At 35.5% G+C, this 20,446-nt stretch overlaps 1 protein-coding gene across 3 annotated transcripts in view; it reads left to right on the top strand.

Annotated features, from left to right (window-relative positions):
* The window catches only part of LOC142338497 (uncharacterized), a 175,607-nt gene that overhangs the window by 114,577 nt on the left and 40,584 nt on the right, over window positions 1-20,446 (top strand). For 2 of the 3 annotated variants that reach the window (XM_075388277.1, XM_075388279.1), the window contains exon 12: window positions 12,045-12,240. In XM_075388277.1, the coding sequence (XP_075244392.1) occupies window positions 12,045-12,240 (196 nt within the window). Of the gene's footprint in view, window positions 1-12,044; window positions 12,241-17,445; window positions 17,504-17,590; window positions 17,622-20,446 lie in introns of those variants that run through there. The other variant, XM_075388278.1, reaches the window with a different exon arrangement.

The following is a 20,446-nucleotide window of genomic DNA, read 5'->3' as shown; positions in this document are numbered from 1 at the left end:
AACATTTTCGTGATTTTTGAAGTCAAATTGGAGTAGTGATTTTGGTCACGCCGAAACAGGAAATGGAGCGAAGTGTGAGTGGTTTTGCGGCGTGAAATCTTCGTGCTCTAATTTTGAAGTGGAGTGATAAAACGGTGTTTGAGCAAAAATTCGCTTTCTCGCTATCGTTTTTTTTGGTCACATGCTTTCACTTTGGTTTTTACCGTTTTTTCAGTATTTTGGATCAGATTTTTTTCTAAATGGCTTTTCCAATCCATTCGTAGTTCATTATGGGCCTAGTTTTTTGTTAGAAGAAAATTTACATTTCTTGCTGGTGGTTTCTTGTTCTCCCTAGCTGCATTTTGACATTGTTTTTCTGTTTTTCGTATGTTTTTCTATCTGATTTTTTTAGAAATGGTTTTTCCAATTCACCCATAGTCCGTTCTAGGTCTAATTTTTTTGTTTAGTCAATGACAATTATTTGAAGTGTACGTCAGGACTTGTCCTGCTATGTTTTTTTAAAAGATCTGTTCACACATTTTCATGCTTTTTGAAGTGAAGTCAAATTGGAGTAGTGATTTTGTTCACGCCGAAACAGGAAAGGGAGCGAAAAGCGAGTTGCTTTACGGCGTGAAATTTTTTCGCTCCAATTTCAAAGTAGACTGAGAAAACGGTGTCTGAACAAAAATTTGCTTTCTCGCCAGTGGTTTTTTGTCCACATGCGGCAATTTAACTATTATTTTTTTGTGGTTTTTCTATTTTTTTTGGATGGAATTTTTGTTGTAATGGTTTTCTCAATCCATTCACAGCTCATTCTAGGCCTAGTTTTTTGTTTGAACCGAATTTCCATTTCTCGCTAGTTTTTTTTCACATGCGCCATTTTCATAGATTTTTTTTTTAATTTATCTGATTTTTTTAAAATGGTTTTCCAATTCACTCATAGTCCGTTCTAGGCCTGTTTAATCAATGAAAATTATTTGAAAATGGGTATTGAAAAGACTCCTTCTGCTTGAGAGCAAATTTTAGATAATAATTTTTGCAGATTTGTGGATACGATTTTTTTGTTGATGTATCACAAAAAATGGCGAAAATTGGAACTGTTTTTATTAATTTTTTGCAGTTTTTCGCTCTTTTTCTGTTTTGACACAATTTTCTTAGCCTATTATGACTTACCTATTATTTTGCGGTCATCTGGATACCCTATTGGCTTAAGGCATTTTTTCTTTCGATTTATATGCTTTAGAAATAGAAAAAAAGTTATTAAATTTTTCCAGTATTTTAGTGAAAGTTGTTTTCAGAGCTTTTTTTTCATAAATTAGGCGCAAGATTTTTTTAAAAATTCACATAATTGGTTTTAGTATGTACTAGTTGTTTTGATGAATTTATTTTGACAGAGATAGTTTTTTTAGGATCTCAATTTATAACAAAATTTGATCAGATTTTTTAATAATTTTTTAACAGATTTGATTCAATTGTTTTTACTTCTCTGATTCGTGGTTTTGTTTCAAAGTAATCATAAACTACTGGAGGCACATTTTGTCTGATGGGTAGCCGGATGGCGTTTAAATGCATTTCCACTTCGAGTCGTTTCCGGAATTCTTCCGGCTGTTTTTTTTAAGATGTGTTCAAACATTTTCATGATTTTTGAAGTCAAATTGGAGTAGTGATTTTGGTCACGCCGAAACAGGAAATGGAGCGAAAAGCGAGCACTAATTTTAAAGTAGAGTGATAAAACGTTGTTTGAACCAAAATTCGCTTTCTCGCTATTGGTTTTTTGTCCAGATGCGGCAATTTAACTATTATTTTTTTTATTTTTCTGGATCGAATTCTTTTCTAAATGGTTTTCCCAATCCATTCACAGCTCATTGTATGCCTAGTTTTTTGTTTAGTCAATGAAAATTCTTTGAATTGTACGTCAGGACTTGTCCTGCTATGTTTTTTAAAGATCTGTTCACACATTTTCATGATTTTTAAGTGAAGTCAAATTGGAGTAGTGATTTTGGTCACGCCGAAACAGGAAATGGAGCGAAAAGCGAGCACTAATTTTAAAGTAGAGTGATAAAACGTTGTTTGAACCAAAATTCGCTTTCTCGCTATTGGTTTTTTGTCCACATGCGGCAATTTAACTATTATTTTTTTTATTTTTCTGGATCGAATTCTTTTCTAAATGGTTTTCCCAATCCATTCACAGCTCATTGTATGCCTAGTTTTTTGTTTAGTCAATGAAAATTCTTTGAATTGTACGTCAGGACTTGTCCTGCTATGTTTTTTAAAGATCTGTTCACACATTTTCATGATTTTTAAGTGAAGTCAAATTGGAGTAGTGATTTTGGTCACGCCGAAACAGGAAGTGGAGCGAAAAAGCGAGTGGTTTTGCGGCTTGGAATTTTTTCGCTCTAATTTCAAAGTAGAGTGAGAAAACGGTGGTTGAACAAAAATTCGCTTTCTCGCTATTGGTTTTTTTGGTCCACATGCGGCAATTTAACTATTATTTTTTAATTTTTCTGGATCGAATTCTTTTCTAAATGGTTTTCCCAATCCATTCACAGCTCATTGTATGCCTAGTTTTTTGTTTAAACCAAAGTTCCATTTCTCGCTATTTTTTTTCACATGCGCCTTTTTGACATTGATTTTGTTTTTTTAATTATCTGATTTTTTTAAAATGGCTTTCCAATTCACTCGTAGTCCGTTTTAGGCCTGTTTAATCAATGAAAATTATTTGAATTCTACCTCACGACTTGTCCTGCTATGTTTTTATTTCGTCTTCAAGATTTTTGTTACGACCATATGACGTCACAACCACTTCAAGTCTGTTTTTTGTTCATTAATTCATGCAATTTCAACTGAATTGCGCGCGTGATGTCATTTTTCACTCCTAATGGAGCGAGTTTTTTGTTCATTCGTGTGATTAAATTTCTGGTCTCACGTGACTTACCTCACTCTCAATAATGACTTCCTGACTTTGAAATTGACTTTTGTTTACTTTAGTTCAAAGAGATAAGGTCAAGTGAATGTGTGTCACTCTAAATGAAGGTTTTTCGAGAGCAACTAATAGAAGCAGTAATAACTAATACAGATTCCTAATCAAAATTTAACATCTCTGCCCTCAATGAAAAGACTAATTTTTTGGTCTGTCTTTTACTGTTTTTTTGAGACTGCATATCTACGAATTTATTGCTTTTTGAAAATTCCGTTTTCTGGCAATCTGCCAGCTATGTCCAAAAGTGTGCATCTAAGTAGTGCTAAACGGATTTGCCCTAATTCTTGGGTTTTAGTGTCTTTAGTTTTTGATTTCGGATTTGAAGTTTGAAAAAGTTCTTAGGATTTTTTTTATAGATCGTATGTGTCTCATAAAACTGACAGTCCGAATCTAACCTAAAGTCCAGTGTTCTATTAAAGGACTGGTAGTGAATCTGTGTATCTTATTTTTTTTGTTTCAATTCCAAGGAAGACCACAAGCGTCTATCGCGGCTATTTTCAGGCAATCTGCTGGCTGTTTTTTTTTTCAATTTCCTTAATTTTTTGCTAATTAGTAGACGCTGTCAAACATTGAATGGTTTTTAATTTTTTTGCGCCTTGAATTACGCAATATAGTTAACACGGTCACTGGCAGAAGAGCAAAATCAAAAGAAATGGGATAAACCTATGAAGCCTGGTTATTAAGCCATGGTGCCTTAGGATATCAAATTTCGTTCGAATTAATGATGGCTCATTAGTATTAAGCTTAATAGCTTTCAGTAGAAGCTGAATTTAGTTTAGTTTTAGATTCTTTTTGAAACTGCGCACTTAATTAAAACACTTTTTGAAAAAAATTCTGTCGATTTCTATCTTTTTTTCTCTTTCAATCCCGCTAGGCATCGGTTATATTCGTGCAGTCTGCGGGTATGATGTTAAATATTGTTAAATAATATCGTTCATAATTTATACGGCTATTCTGTACGAAAAGTCTTTTTATTCTAATGTCTTTGTTTTCTTTTTTTGGTGTACGTCAAATTTTACACGAGTGAATGAATTTTTGTCGCTTTTCATTTGTTTTTTTTTGTAGGCCAGAAAATCTTTCAACGCTTGAAATATGATTAATGGATTAATTCTAACTAAAGAGAAATGATTTTAGTAAACACGTGAGTTCACTCTCCAAAATGGTTTCCTCGCTCGGAAATTGAATTTTCTTTACTTTAATTCAAAAAGAAAATTTCAAGTGAGTGCGTGTCGCTCTATTTGAAGGGTATTTGAGATCAGCTGATAGAAGTAGCGATGTTATGCAGATGCTTAATCAGAATATAACATCTCAGCATTTAAAAAATTTGTCTGGTTTCCTACTATTTTTTTGCTACTGCACATCTACGAGACTATTGCGGCTATTTTCTGGCATTCTACCAGCTATGCTTTGTCAAGTTTTTTTTTAGTTTAATGATCAACAAAATTTTTTAAGCTCACACGTATGGCAATGAATAGATGTTAGCATTCCAGAAGCTTCTACTGTAGCCTGCTTGTTTGCCATTTTTAGTGCTTCGCAAAAACTTTCCGGTTTTGAAGAAGTTAGTGTCTTTGAACGTAACTAAAGTATTAAATAATTCTGACTTTTAGTGAAAGTTTTTTTTGGTTTTTTAACTGCAGTTTTCAACGTAATTTTTTAGCGAAAACTACCAGTTAATGAGTAATATACTTTGCTGCTGGGTTCTCGGATTATTTTTAACAACGCAAGAATGTTTTTGAGGACAATATCATAGAGAGATTTTATTTAAAACTTGCTTCTACAAAAAAACTTTTTCGTGGTTTTTGCTTCTGCTCGTTGTTGGTGAACAGAAAGATATCTGTGAACTGCAGTTTTGTGTTTTATTTTTTCAATTTTTGCATCTTAATTAAGTAGTAAAAAATTTTCGTTTGGCTTGTGTTATCCAGTTCTTCTCTTAGTTAATTGAAGAGTTTTGAAGTTTTCGATTGATATTTTTTCATTGTAATTCAGTGCTTGTCCTGCAATGTTTTTTAAAACTTTACTGTGTCGGACAATAATGTGTCTAGTTTTACCTCATTTTAACGCTTTTTGAGATTTTACAAAAAATTTTTCGACTGCAGGATAGTTTCATTCTTCGCTGATTCTGCTGAAAGTGTTATTAAATAGCAGTTGCTCAGCAAAGCAATCTAACATGAACATAATGAGTATCGAAAAACCAAATCCAATACAGAAGCGGATAATCCTATAAAGCCCAGTTTTGGATGCCCGCTACTTGAATTTTGTTCTTATCGGTCTTAGCTAATATCTCTAATTCCTTTCGGGATTGAAAATAGCCCCTGTATGTTCTCATTAGGAAACAGTAGGATGTCTTACATAGCTACGAAATCCATTTTAAAAATGTTTTTGTTCAACAATCAAGTTTTTCGTTGTCTTTCTGTTACTTCAATCTTAAGCGCTGTTATGGGAATCATTGGTGGCTATTTACGGCAATCTGCTGGGTATGCTAGCAAATGTGAAAATTTTTTGTTGGTAGTCAAATGGATTAGACTAGGTCTTAGAACTTTTTCCTGCAGTCGGTTGAAGTAGTCCGACATAGTTAGTTATATAAAAGTTGACGAACACTGATTAGCTTATTCACGTGACGCGACGTGCGCAAAACTTTGCAAAAATTTTTTAATTGCCGCAAAGCGATAACAGGCTATTATTGGATCATATCTTGGTTTTTAATAGCCGCCCTCATCTTCTCAGCCGGCTATTATAGCGCTCCTATTTCTTTTTTACGTCGTCGAATAAAAAAATGTTTCGCTTTACCTCATTTTGCCGCTTTTTCAACATTTTGCGTGATATCTTTTTGACTTCTCTAGGCTAGTTTCTCTCTTCTCTCATTCTGCTAAAAGTGATTTTGAACATCAGTTAATCAGCAAAGCAATTCAAAATGAACAGAGTCAGTATAAAAAATTGAAGTCAGAAGTAGAAACGGGATAAACCCATAAAGCACAATTTTAGATGCCCGCTATTTGAACGTCGTTCCTATAAGTCTTAGTTACTATCTCTAATGCTTTTTGGTATTGATAGTAGCCCCTGTAGCCTCTCTCTAGGAAACAGAAGTACGTTATGTTCAACTACGAAATGCCATCAAAATAAATCGGACTTAAAAAAATGTTTTTGTACAAAAATCTTTTTTTTTCAATATCTTCTGTTCTTTCAATCCCAATCATGCTTATTGGAATCAACGGCGGCTGTTTTCCGGCAATCTGCCGGGTATGTTTTACATTTCAAATACTTTTTACAATTTACAGTATTCGAAATATATTTAAAGTATCTACAATTTAAAGTATTTGAACTTTTCACTTTTTTTGTGGTTTTGGAGGTCAAATTGAAGTGATGATTTTGATCACGCTGAAACGGGTGAAGGAGCGGAAAAGCGAGTGCTTTTGGGGTGTGATTTTTTTTTGTTCTTTAAAGCAGATTACGAAAACGTTGGTTGAATCAAAATTCGGGTTCTCTCTAGCTCTTTGTTGACATACGGCAATTTGACTGGGGTTTTTTCTTTTTTTAATTATCTTGGATCGTTTTTTCTTAATATTGTTTTCCAAAGTCTATTCTAGGTCTATTTTTTTGTTTAGTCATTGTAAATTGTTTGGATTGTAGGTCTGGAATTGTTCTGCTGCTAAAGAATAAGTCTGCTGCTAAGGAATAATAATTTTGTATTCATGCATGCATTTTTGACTAAATTGCGTGTATGACATCACTCTTGTGATTAAATTCTTGGTCACATATGGCTTGCCTCACTCTCAAAATTAATTGACCTACATCGCCCTATGTAAGGAAAAATTTAATAAGGTCAACAGAGGGTGTTTGTCACTCTAATTAATTAAAGGTTCACAGTAATAGAAGCTCCAGTAAGCAGCAGCTAATAGAAGCTCCAGTAAGTTCAGAGCAGCTAATAGAAGCTCCAGTAAGACACATTACTAATCCTAATTAATTGCTCTCAAACGAAGTTTGTAGCAATTATATTAGTCCTGTCGGTCTTTTTTTTATGCGATTTTTCGCTTGACCAATTTTTCGTCTGACGCTTTTGACTTTTCGTCCTCAAAAACGGGATAAACAGGTAGCGCCCAGCGGGCATTATGTGCTCTTAGAGCCTTTCAGGTCTGTTTCAGCTCAAAATGTCTTGAGACTTATACTTATGGTGTGAGGGGCGGTTCTTAGAGGTTGACACCCCCCCCCCCCTTTGTTGACCCCCCACCCCCACTATTGGCTCCCCCCACCGCGCTTTTGCCCCCCCCCACCCAGTGCTGCCCCCATCAGCCCCCGGTGCACCCCCCCCCCCGTGGCTAGCTACTGACCAAGCCAACCGCTCGCCGGTCGTTTGAGAGCAATTCGCCCGACGTTAGTCGGTTGTGTTATAACTTTTGATCAATTATTAAAAACAAGAGAAAGTTCTTTCTTCCGGACTGTTTTTTTAAAATGTTTTTGAGACCGCAGATGTGCAAAGTTATCGCGGCTGTTGTCTGGCGATCTGACAGCTGTGATTTAGAATTAGCTTTCAATTTTTTGAATCTTTTATAATCAGCAAGTTCTAATTGCTCTCAAACGAAGATTGCAAAATTTGTCATTCCGGATTATTATTTTATATGATTTTTCGTAGAATCAACTTTTAGTCCTCATTGTTTTTCTAAGAGCAGGCGCGAAAACTTAATTTTCAAATATATTGCCTTAAATTATCGAGTTTACAAATTTGCTCATTCACAAAGTTTACTAATTGGTTCCCGATTACACTCGTAGTTCTTCGTTTAAGAGGCTGAATTCATCATCTAATTAAATCATCATGAAATTCATCTACTGAAATTCATCATCAATCTAATGAAACTGCGGATCACATAATAACACTTTTTAACAGTTCGAAAAATTAGGCTGTCGTCGATTTCTCTTGCTATTTTTTTTCTAATTGTTACATTAACAACGTCGGGTACTGGAGTCGACGGTGACTGTTTTCCTGCAATTTGTCGGCTGTGATTTGTTTTTTCCGTGTGTTAGGTTCATATTTTTCAAACATGTTGGATTGTTCGGCCGGATGTGATTTTCTTCACTATCAAAATGACGTTTTCTCTCAATAACGTTTGTCTATTTCAATCGGAGCTGTTGATGTCACTGGAGGATATCACAATCTTATTGAAGTTTATTTGTGGTCAGCTTTGCAGTGCATAGGTCTAACCCGATTTAAGACATCACAAGAATTAGTAGACATCACAAGAGCATTGTCGTTGAGCAGTTCTCTTAGTGGTTCAATGCTTGCTGGTCTCGCCATCCCTTCACCTCATTCCACCTGTAACCCCGAGCGCACACCACCTACCCCCTTCTTCCCTCAATTCGCATTCACCTCCTTCTCTTAATTAAGCTAAAGGTTGCCTCGCTAAGCTGCAGCTAGCTACTGACTAAGCCAACCACTTGCCATTAGTTTCGTGCAACCACTCTAATGTCGTGCAACCAAAGCAATTTGTTTGCACGACATTAGAGAGTTATTTTTTATTTCATTAATTGACGCCGTCCAATACTCAGTGGCTTTTATTTTATGGTGCGCTCTTTTTTTTTCTAAGATCTGTTCACTTTTTTGATTTTTTGATATCAATGAAAAGTCATATAGTCTTGATTGTAGTCATGCTCGAAAGATAAGAGGAGCGAATGGGTTCAACATTTGAGGTTTGGAACCACTATTAAAGTGGAGTGAGAATAAGGTATTTGAACAAAATTCCTGTTTTTGAGAGTTTTTGTTTCCATACGCTGCAATATGACCTCCATTTTCTGTGTTTTGTTTTTGAATAGCCGCCGTCAGACTCTCAAATGGCTATTTTTAGGCGCTCTCCTTTTATAATTCGAATTACCTTTTTATCACGTTTTTCGTTTTACATAAGTCACGATTTTCATGTTTGTCGTCTGACTTACTTCACTCACTGTTTCAACTGAATGGATTCTAAATTCTTTCACGCATGGAATTTCGCATTGTACTGAATACGGTCAATGTCAAAAGAGCAAAATCAAAAGAAAGAGATAAACCGATCAAGCCCGGTCTTTAAGTCATATTGCATTAGGTTATTAAATATCATTAGAGCTGATATTAGTATTAAGCCTAATACACTTAAGTTTAGAAGCTGAAGTAATTATAGGTTTAGAGTCCAACTGAAACTGCATTAGAATAATTTTTGAACCTTAGGAAAAAAAATTGTCAATTTCAATCTTTCCTTTTTCTATTTCAATCCCGATGTGCGTTTAGCGCGTCAACGGCGGCTGATTTCCGACAACCTGCCGGCTATGTTTTTTCTTGAGTTCATCAAAATAGTAAAAAGAATTTCTAGATTTCTAGTTGCGTCTGTTTGCTATTACTTGAAACCCGTAATGGCCGGCTACTGTAATTCGCCTTTGGCACACTTTGTTATCAAAAAATTTTTGTGAACTTTTAAGTTTTTGTCCGTAGTTTTCGTTTTTTTTTTGCTTTATCACTTATTCATTATTCGCAGGTCCATTTCGTCAATAGTGTGGTAATAAATCAGTTGTTTCAGTTCATAGCTAATTGGGTCTATCGCTTAAATACTCTTTGCTTTCAAAAAAATATTGGCAATCAGTCTCATTAAGTGGAGGTGTGTTTGGTTGCTCATAGTAAGGATTGAACCGAATTAACGACTGAAATGCATAGCTAATGAAATTATAACTTTGAAGATCAGTCATTTTTTGCAAGTTAGGCCTATATATATTGTTCATTTTCTTGTCTTTTCAATTTACACCGTTAATGACATGTACTATCGGTTACTTACAAAGCATTAAGGAATCAGTGATTGGATGCATTTAATAGCCGTGCTTTTAATGATTTTTAGATCTTTGGTCTTCAAAATATTTTAATGGATTTTTGAGTTCTACCCGTTCTGATTTTTGAGTTGTGCCCGTTTTTGCCTCTCTTGTGATTTTGTCGCTTAGTCTCAATAATAAAAGTTATCATTGGTTTTTTGGTGTTTTTTGGTTAAATTATGCTCCTTTTTTGGCTATTTTTGATTACTTGGATATTTATTGTTTTCTAAAGTGTTATTAATAGCTACAAAGCGAAAGCTGGGGCCATTATGGGCCTTATCTTGTTTGTTTTATTTCTTTCTCCAGATTTGTTGCGTTCATATGACTGCACAATTACTTCAATTCTGGTTTTTGTTCATTCGTGCGGGCAATTTCAACTCAATTGCCTGCTTGTTGTCACTTTTCGGTCTTGGTAGAGCGAGTGTTTTTGTTCATTTGCTTAATTAGCGGCTACCCTCATCTCCTCAGCAGGCTATTATTTCGCTCTTATTTTTTACATCGTCGATTAAATTTTTCCTTTTACCTGATTTCACCGCTTATTTGCGTGAAATCGTTTTGCCTTCTCCAGGCTGGTTTTCCAGGCTGGTGTTTTTAAAAAGCAGTTGCTGAGCAAAGCAATCTTTTGTAAACGGTGTCATAATAACGAAATCAAGAATAAAAACGGGATGAACACGTAAGGCCCAATTTAAGATGCCCGGTACTTGAACTTTTTTTCTTACAAGTCTTAGTCTCTCTCCATCTCTAATGGTTTTGATCCGCTCAACAAGAGGCAGGAGTATGTCTAACAGTGAATTGAATTCAAAATAGTTCTCAATTGAAACGCTTATGTATATCAATCAGTCTTTTTATTTTTTTTAGTCAATACTAAAATGACTTCCTCTCTTTGTAATAGACTTCTCGGATCTATTTTTTTGGCCCACTCAGTATTTTTTACGCCATCCACTTAAATCATATGTTGTTATATAGCTCATTACTATGTAAAAAATAGCACGTGCGCCTTAGGGGCTTAAAAGATATAAGCCCAATGATCTTGGGGAGGGGCAAAGCAGAATTGATCCGACTTTTCTTTGATTTAATTCGAAGAGATAAGGACGAGAGAATGTCACGCTAATCAAAGGTTATTTAAGAGCAGCTAACACAAGCAGCAATAAGGTATACAGATACTTAATCAAAAAATGACTTCTCTGCATTTAATGAAAAGGAGTATTGTTTGGCTTGTTTGTAATTTCTTTTCAGCTACTTTCTATCACAGCTCTTTTCTGACAAACTATCCCAGCTATTCAAAAACGCATTAACAATCTGCCAGCTAGGTTAGTGAAATTTTAAATGTTTCATTTATTTTGTGCTTTTTGTGCTTCCTCTATCTAATCGAACTTTTGGCACAAAAGTTATGTAGTTTTCTTTGATTTAGGTTTTGTTATAATTATGCCTTTTTTGCTATGACTATCTTTTTCTAACTCGCCACAAATTTACAGAAATGTTCTGATTATTGCAAATTTTGGCTATTTGCCTGTTTTGACCCTGTATGTCACGTTCGGAAATGCTGATCCATGGTGTCAGCTTTCTTAAGATGCGTAATGTCAATAGATATTTAACTTGATATTATTGTTGATGATTGTCACAAAACTGTTTTCTGGAGAATAAAATTTGTTTGTTCGTTTTTGCGCATTTAGTTTTTTTGCGCTTTGTTGACTGTCAAAATTTGACGTTTCTGGGGAATTGTTTCTTTTCAGATTGTTATTTAGTACAATTTATTGGATTAAAATTTAGAATTTGTCCTGTTGTTTTTTCAAAAATCGTTTTGAACGTCGAACGTGGTTTTCGTTGTACATCAGTCACCACTTTCACGTTTGACGTCTGACTTCCGTCACTCGCTGTTTCAATTTAATGGAGTTTAGTTTCTTCTAAACATTGAATTACGCAATGTAGTAAATATGGTCAAGATCAAAAGAGCAAAATCAAAGAAATGGGATAAACCGAGAAATCCCGGCATTAAGTCAGTGGATTATTACTAGTCGCGGTTGCTAAATTTCATTAAATTGATTGCCAGCTGGTATTAGTATTAAGCTAAGTATTAAGCTTTCACTTTAGAAGCTTAATGAATTATAATTTAGAATCTGACTGAAACTGCGCACCAAACTTTTTGACACCAAGAAAAAAGGAGGTCAAATGTGCGTCAAGGAGGTCAACGTCTCCTTTTTTTCCGGTAGTTTGCCGGCTGTGTTTTGTCGTGTGCCACAGTAAATTTAAGCCAAAATGTTTGCAGGAAAGAAGAGTAAAAAGGAAGAAGAGGAAAAGGATAGCATGCCCCCTGTGAAGAGGCGACCAATGTTGTGGGGAGAGCCTGTATATGATGGGGAGGAGGCACTGGAGTTGTTGAATGCGGTGTTCGAGACACACAGTGACGAGATCCCAGAAGATGGCAAGAAGCGAAAGCCATCCAGCGTGAAGAGCCAAGCCAAGTTAGATTTCATTGTTTAATTGCTCTCAAACGAAGTTTGTGTCAAATTTTATAAGATTTTTCGCGTGACCGATTTTTGTCTGACCCATTTGACTTTTAGTCCTCAAAAACGGGATGAACAGGTAGCGCCCAGCGGGCATTAAGTGGTCTTAGAGCCTTTTAGCGCACTAGTCTCAAAGTATGCGATTCACAGAAACTGTTTTGGAAACTTATACTTATGGCGTGAAGGGTTCTTAGAGGTTACCCCCCCCCCCTCCCCCCTCATCACCCCCTCACTTCACCCCCCCCCCCCCCCACCCCCCAATTCCTATCTCTCTACATCGTTCAGGCTGTAATGCAGCCAAATACCCCCTCTCACCGTTACCTACACCCCGCACTCACAGTTGCCCCCCCCCCCCCCGGTGCATCCCCACGATGCGCTCACCTCACGCTCCTTCAATTAAGTTAAAGCTAGTCTCTTTACACCGTGACTAGCTACTGACGAAGCCAACCGGTCGTTTGAGAGCAATTCGTCCGACGTTAGTCGGTTATGTTTTTGGATGTTGAATAGCTGCGATAGCAATTGTTGAGCTATTATTGATGGTAGTTTGTTTTACAATTCAGAGGTTTGAATTGTATAGAAGCGATGTCTTTCTTGAAGATCTGTTGGGGTGTTACTATTAGATTTGAAGTCAAATTTGACTCTGTTTTTGTCACGCTGAAACCGTAAATGGAACCAGAAGTGAGTAGTTTTGTGCTGTAAAACTTTATCACTCTAATTTTTAAGTAGTGAGATGTTGTTTGAAAAAAATTCGCTTTCTCGATTGTGGTTTTTATGTTCATGTGCGGCAACTTAACTTCTGTTTTTACTGCTGTTTAATTGTCAGCCTGCTTTTTTGGCGCTGCCGTTTTTTAGGACTCTACGAGTGATTCTGAGGAGCGTCATTTTTCATCAATAAGTTTTCCAAGCAGGAAGTGCCCCTGAGCAAGCTGCTGAACAAATTCCAAGAACAGAGAGAAGTGAGAGTGGTAACGTTTCCGAGTGAGGGATATAATTTCCTTAAGGGAAACTTTCATAAGTGCAGAAATTTTTTCAAACTGACGCATTTTCAAAGCATTTCTTTGTTGTAGTTCATTCTAACAAATTCGTTCCACTGGCATTCATTTTAAGTTTGCCAGGCGTTTTGTAGTTTTAGGTATCGTAAACATTTTTTCTTGTTCGCTCATTCAGCTCAAGACAATTTTAATCAGCAGCGGTTCCTGAGGTGCCGGTTATATATCGAGTTTTTTTATCAGAATTGTTTTTGTGAATTGTTTTGAAAGTATTTTCCTAGTCCTCTCGAGGTTTATTTATTGAGAATTTTGAATGGTAGGTTAGGACTTCGTCTACTATGATGTTAATAGCAGCGAACGAATAGCAAGGTAATTTCTGGACTCATCGTGGGTTTTCGTAATTCAAAGTATTTGGATTTTATTGGGGCGCTGTTTTTATATGGTCTGTTCACACTTGTTCAATTGTCAGTGTCAATGAAAAGTCAAGTTTGAGGAAGTCTAGATGGAGTTGTAAAAGGAGTCAAAAGCAGTTATATTGCGGGAAATTGTTGTGCACTGTTGTTAAAATGAGATGACAAAACTGCGTTTGTACAAGTTTTTGGTTTTTAATAGAATTTTATGCTACGCGCCCTCTAAATTAATTTGCACCGTTTGTAGTTCGAGAGCACTTCATCCGGCTTTTGTCTGTTTATGTTTAATATATAGAAATCAGTCCACTACTTGATCCTCACCATCAGACTCCAGAACGTAACCAGGAGCCTAAAATTGTTTCTGCGTTTTTGTAACTTCTTTTAAACAGTTGGCTTTACTTCTGTTTTAGAACGGCAACCTACCTACCTCCCCCCACTTAGCCAAACGGCGCAAACCCGTTTTTGTAATTTTTATTCAGGAAAGGTTACTTTCGAGATTCTTTTTTACGACCCTTCGAGTCGTTTCCTGTATTCTACCGGCTATGTTTTCTCGTATGTTTTCTCTACCGGCTATGTTTAATAGCCGCACAGCGATAGCTGGGGCTATTATTGGCCTTCTCTTGGTTTTTTTACAATTTAAAGAATTTGAATTGTATTGGGGCGCTGTCTTTTTACGACTCGAAGAGGAGTATTGGAGAAGTCCTTTTTTTTAATCAATTTTATTGGAGTGATTTTTGAGGCGGGAAATGAAACGCGTGAAAAAATTTGGAGTGATTTTGGCGCTGAACAAAAGTGAAGAGCGGAGCGAAAAGAGAGTGGTTTTTGTTCATACCGCTGTTTTTGAGAGAGCGAGAAATTGATGTGTGAAAAAATTTTCTCTAAGCGAGCGATATTTTTTTGTTCACATGCGGCATTTTAAAGCAGTTTTTTATTTGTTTTGGTTGAGAGGTTTGGTTATACTGTTGTTTTAATTTTTGGCTGGTTTCGGTAGTGGTTTGAAGGTTTTTGGAAATTCATATGAAATTTATGATATTCGGAGGTTTTTAATGTATTTTGCTGATTTTCAGGCTAATTTTTGCGTTTTTTTTTTGACGAATATTTTGTTTTACCGGCTCAAATGGGTATTGAAGAAACCCCTTGTACTTGAGAAATTTTATGGCAACAATTAGTTACAGTATTGTGGGTAAGAATCATTTTTTTGTTGAGAAATATGAGAAAAAAATGGCGAAAATTGGAACTATTTTTCTTAATTTTTTTGCATTTTTTCGGTTTTTTTTCTGTTTTTAGCTAAGTTTCTTTGCCTATTATGACTTGCCTATTGTTTTTCGAGCATCTGGATACCATATTGGCTGGAGGGAATTTTTCTTTGGATTTATATATTTTTTGAAATATTAAAAAATTTAGTAACTTTTTCCAGTTTTTCAGTGAAAGTTGTTTTTAAGACTTTTTTTTTCATATTTTTAGCCTTAAGTATTTTTCCAAAATTCACATAAATGGTTTATGTAAGTACTAGTTGCTTTGATGAAGTTATTTTGGCAGAGATAGTTTTTTCGGAATCTAAGTTTATAACAAAATTTGATCAGATTTTTTATCATATTTTAACAGATTTGATTTTATTGTTTTTACTTTTTTGTTTCATGACTTTGTTTCAAGATAATCATAAATTAGTGAAGGCACGTTTTGTTTGATGAGTAGTTGGATGGCGTTTAGAGGGATTTTCACTTCGAGTCGTTTCCGGAATTCTTCCGGCTATGTTTTTTTTTAAGATCTGTTCACACATTTTCATGATTTTTGAAGTCAAATTGGAGTAGTGATTTTGGTCACGCCGAAGCAGGAAATGCAGTGAAAAAACGAGTGGTTTTGCGGAGTGATTTTTTTTCGCTCTAACTTTAAAGTAGAGTTAGAAAACGGTATTTGAACAAAAATTCGGTTTCTCGGTAGTGGTTTTTTGTTCACATGCGGCAATTTCACTCTGATTTTTACTGTTTTTTCGATTTTTTGGATCGGATTTTTTTCTAGATCGTTTTTCCAATCCATTCACAGCTCATTCTAGTCCTAGTTTTTTTTGTTTGAATTAGTTTTTCAATTCTCGCTAGTGGTTGTTTTTCTTCACATGCGGCATTTTGACATTGATCTTCTGTTTTTTTTTTTAATTTTTTTGATCTGATTTTTTAAAAATTAGTTTTCTCAATTCACTCATCAACCATTCCAGATCTAGTTGTTCTGTTTAGTCAATGAAAATTCTTTGAATTGTACGTCAGGACTTGTCCTGCTATGTTTTTTATTTCGTCGTCACGATTTTTGTTACGACCATATGACGTCACAGCCACTTTTTGTTCATTCGTTCATGCAATTTCAACTGAATTGCATGTGTGACGTCATTTATTGCTCTTAGTGAAGCGAGTTTTTTGTTAATCACATGTGCGTGATTAAATTTTTGGTCACACTTGACTTACCTCACTCTCAAAAATGACTTCCTCACTTTAAAATTGACTTTTATTTACTTTAATTCAAAGAGATAAGGTCAAATGGGTGTGTGTCACTCTAAATGAAGGTTATTTGAGATCAGCTAATAGAGGCAGCAATAACTCAGACAGATTTTTAATCAAAATATAACAGGTCAGCCTTCAATGAAAAGACGAATTTTTTGGTCTGTCGTTTTTACTGTCTTTTTTAAACTGCCGATCTACGAATCTATTGCGGCTATTTTCTGGAAATCTGCCAGCTATGTTTACCGTTTTGACCTTTCAAGTGACTTTTTGCGTTTCGCGTGATCTATATATCTCTCTCATGTACAATTTAGACAGCTGAACTCAATTGACCGCAGGTCTCCACTAAAATGAATAGGGAGTCTGCCGAAATTGGTGTCAGTTTGTATATTAATAGTGGAATTTAATAACCTCTTAAAGAATTCATTTGAAGCCCTTTAGCGAACTTCTTAGTCCCCTCATCCATGATACTTTTCCACCCCTCTCTACCTCGTTAAAAGCAGGCTGCAATAGATTAGAGCTCCTACTAGTGGTTCGAGAGCAATTCTTCCGAAGTTAGTCTACTGTTTTTTGTAGGCGTTCTGTTTTTTCGCTCAAGCTTTTGTCCACGTTGTTATTTTACATGAGTCTGATTTTGATTTTTCACTTTTCTAGGCTATTTTATTCTTTGCTCAGGTCGCGGAGAGCAGCTTCAAAATACAACACGCGCTGAACTCTCAAAATTTTCGGGTTAATACCCAATACTTAAATCTTTCGTCTGTTTTGTTTGCTAGGTCTAATGCTTAATGGTATTAATGACAACACGCTTTTCACTCAATAAGCTGTAGTATTGAACTACCAATTCAATCGAAATAGCACGTCATTTTTGATGTTTTGCCCTTTTTCAAAAACACCCTTAACGGCATCTTCAAAACATCATCAGTTGCATGCTCTTCCTCTTTTCTTTCGTGGGTTATGTTCGGGGTTACGTGAAGCAATCGAAATGCAGTAATTTTTGACTAAATGTCGGGTAGGTTTCAGGTCTCGAACCATCAATCAAAAAAATTTTCTGCGCTTAGTCTGAACTATTAACTACTTTTTATCGCAATTCCTGGATTTAAATAGCTGTTTGCCTGTTTTGAACGGAACTGTGGAAAAGCTACCATTCTATCACTATTTATTTATAGGAGTTGATTTCCATAAAGCTTTACTCACTTCTGCCCTCAGTTGATTACAAATAAGAAATAAGAATAAAATCGCGAGACTCCAATCAATTTTAAAGCCCTGTTGTGATAGGCGAAGGCGTATTTTGCACGCAAAGACTCGCGCCATCGGAAAGTTAATCTTTGGAAAGGTTTGTTCACTCTGTTTGCTAATTATCTTTGTTCAACCCAAAATTGAATTCCTCGAAAAATTTACGAAATTTGCTATTTGTTTTCAGAGAACTTGAGCAGTTGGAGCAGTTGATGTTGAAATACTTTTGTTTATGTACAAATGATACACTGTAGAAAGTTGAAAGTACGGAGTTTCAAAAAAGAAAGTAGAAAGTTTCAAAAGCCTCTTTTGAAAATACAGAATCACGGTACAGAAAATGCCGACCTATTAAAAATGTGAACAAGGGTGTTATGCATGATATTTGACTCCTTTTAAGTGTATCATTTTGTGATTGATGATTGTTCAGTTGTTTCTGTTTTAAGTTTGTTTATTGTTAGAGTTGGTAATTAAATTTTATGGAAATATTTTGAAAATTAGGTTTCTATATATTTAAATTCTAACGGCGTGATTTTAATCGTGTTAATTTGTCGTATGATGGTCTCGAACGACGTTTGAAGAAATTATTGAGACCGCTCGACCATTGTGTTCTAGAGCATTATCTCAATTTTAATTCTCGAGTACTTCTCGAACTTTTCCTGGCTTCTTGATTTTTGCGAAAGATCACGGATTCGATCACCTCTATGGTTGTTGTTGTTACAGCTGTCGCACAGAGCTCCGATTCGCTGGTAATTTTGGACAGACTGCGAACACCTCACCTCCATGGTCGAATTTTTTTACACTCAATAAAATGTGGCTCTATTTTGTCTCCCCCCAGTGTTTTTTCATGCACTCAATTGCAAATTATGTGTTGTTATATTATACGTTACTTCGCAAAAAATAGCACGTGCTACTTTGGGGGAGGGGTAAGAATTATATGTCCAATGAGCTGTGGGGGTAAAAACAGACTAGATCCGAAAATTTTTCTAGGCCACACCCGCTGTGAATTAAATTGAGACAACGCGAGAAAATTTTTTTTATAAACATTCGGCATTTTTAAAGAAGTTTTTAAAATTTAGCTAATGTTTCGGAAATGGTTTCACTAGGCTACTTAATAAGTTCTGTAAAACTCTCAGAACTATGAGAATTTAAATTATATTGGTTTGTTGTCTTTATGCAACTTTTTACGAAGAAAAGTGGCGATCTGTTTTTTACGACGACTCGAAGAAGCGTGATAGTTTTCTGTTCTTCTTGTGGAGCGATTGTGATGAGCAATTGAAAAAAAAAACCAGAAATTCAGGGAGTGAATAATGTTCGAATAGTTGTTTCAGGTAACAAATTCGAAGAGCAGAAAAAGAGTGTTAATTTTGAGCATACCTTCCTCTGAAACAGAGCGATGAAGTTAGATGTGAAAAATTATCGCTTAAAGAATTTTTGTAGTCTAAAGTAATAATCTTACTAGCTCAATTCGATTTTTCTTTATATTTAATTCAAGGCGATATGGTTAAGGGGGTGTGTGTCACTCTAATTGAAGGTTGTATGAGAGGAGCAATAAGTTATTCTGATTTTAAATCAAAATACAGCTCAGCAGTTCTTTTCGCCGTTTTAACCGATGAGTCTTGCGACCATTTGGCTTCTTCATTTTAGTGACTTTTGCTTTCCAGTTGATTTTACCTCCATGACGTCAATTGTTGCTCTCTTTCGCAAGCTTTAGAAGATTTTTAGAGTGCATCTAAACTGTACCAAGAACTTACGTGCTCTAATTTTAAGAATTTTAGTTGTTTTTACTTTTCACCTCGAACAGCTAATTTTAAGAGAGCATTTTTCTTTTATAGTTTTCCAATATATCTCATGTAACTGTTGTAACCAACAATCTCTCTACCTTTTTAATAGCCGCCCTCATCGTCTCCGCCGGCTATTATTGCGCTCCTATTTTTTTTTACTTCGTCGAACTTTTTTTCGCTTTACCATTTTGCCGCTTTTTCGACATTTTGCGTGAAATCTTTTTGACTTCTGTAGGCTAGTTTCTCTCTTCTCTCATTCTGCAAAAAGTAAACTTGAACATCAGTTGCTCAGCAAAGCAATTCAAAATGAGCAGAGTCAGTATAAAAAATTGAAGTCAGAAATAGAAACCGGATAAACCCATAAAGCCCAATTTTAGATGCCCGCTATTTGAACGTCGTTCCTATAAGTCTTAGTTACCATCTCTTATGCTTATTGGTGTTGATAGTAGTCCCTGTAGCCTCTCTCTAAGAAACAGAAGTATGTTCAACTACGAAATGTCATCAAAATAAATCGGACTTAAAAAATTTTTTTTGTACAAAAATCTTTTTTTTTCAATATCTTCTACTCGTTCAATCCCAATCATGCTTATTGGAATCAACGGCGGCTATTTTCCGGCAATCTGCTTGGTATGTTTTTGTTTCAGAGTTGTAATGAAGGTCAAGGAGGTCTATCGCGGCTTTTTTACCGGTAAATCTGCGGGCTGTGCTTCATGTCGTCTTAAAGGTTTTTCTATACTAATGGAAAAATATTCAGGTTGATTCGGTAGCGTTTTGAAGTGTTTGGGTGAAAAGGGGAGTTTTACTCTATTTCAAAGTTGTTTAACCTATTTTACAGATTTTCAGCACTTTTTGGCCCACTGTTTTGTTTTGTGTTTTGGTAACTGAACTCAAACCTATTGCTGGTATGCAATTTTATTACAAAGTTGATTAATTTTTGGGTTTCAAATAGTTTTCATTAAAATTTGACAAAAAGTTGCAGTTTTTCTCAATCGTTTTTCCGTTTTTTCCGCTCTGTATCAGAAGTTGTGAGTAATGCACTCAATTGCAAATTATGTGTTGTTATATTATACGTTACTTCGCAAAAAATAGCACGTGCTACTTTGGGGGAGGGGTAAGAATTATATGTCCAATGAGCTGTGGGGGGTAAAAACAGACTAGATCCGAAAATTGTTCTAGGCCACACCCGCTGTGAATTAAATTGAGACAACGCGAGAAAATTTTTTTTATAAACATTCGGCATTTTTAAAGAAGTTTTTAAAATT

This window comes from Convolutriloba macropyga, chromosome 4 (assembly GCF_964194025.1).
Source record: "Convolutriloba macropyga chromosome 4, txConMacr16.3, whole genome shotgun sequence".
NCBI lineage: Eukaryota > Metazoa > Xenacoelomorpha > Acoela > Convolutidae > Convolutriloba > Convolutriloba macropyga.
Note: the sequence above shows the minus strand (reverse complement) of the source record. Positions and strands in the feature narration are given on the sequence as shown.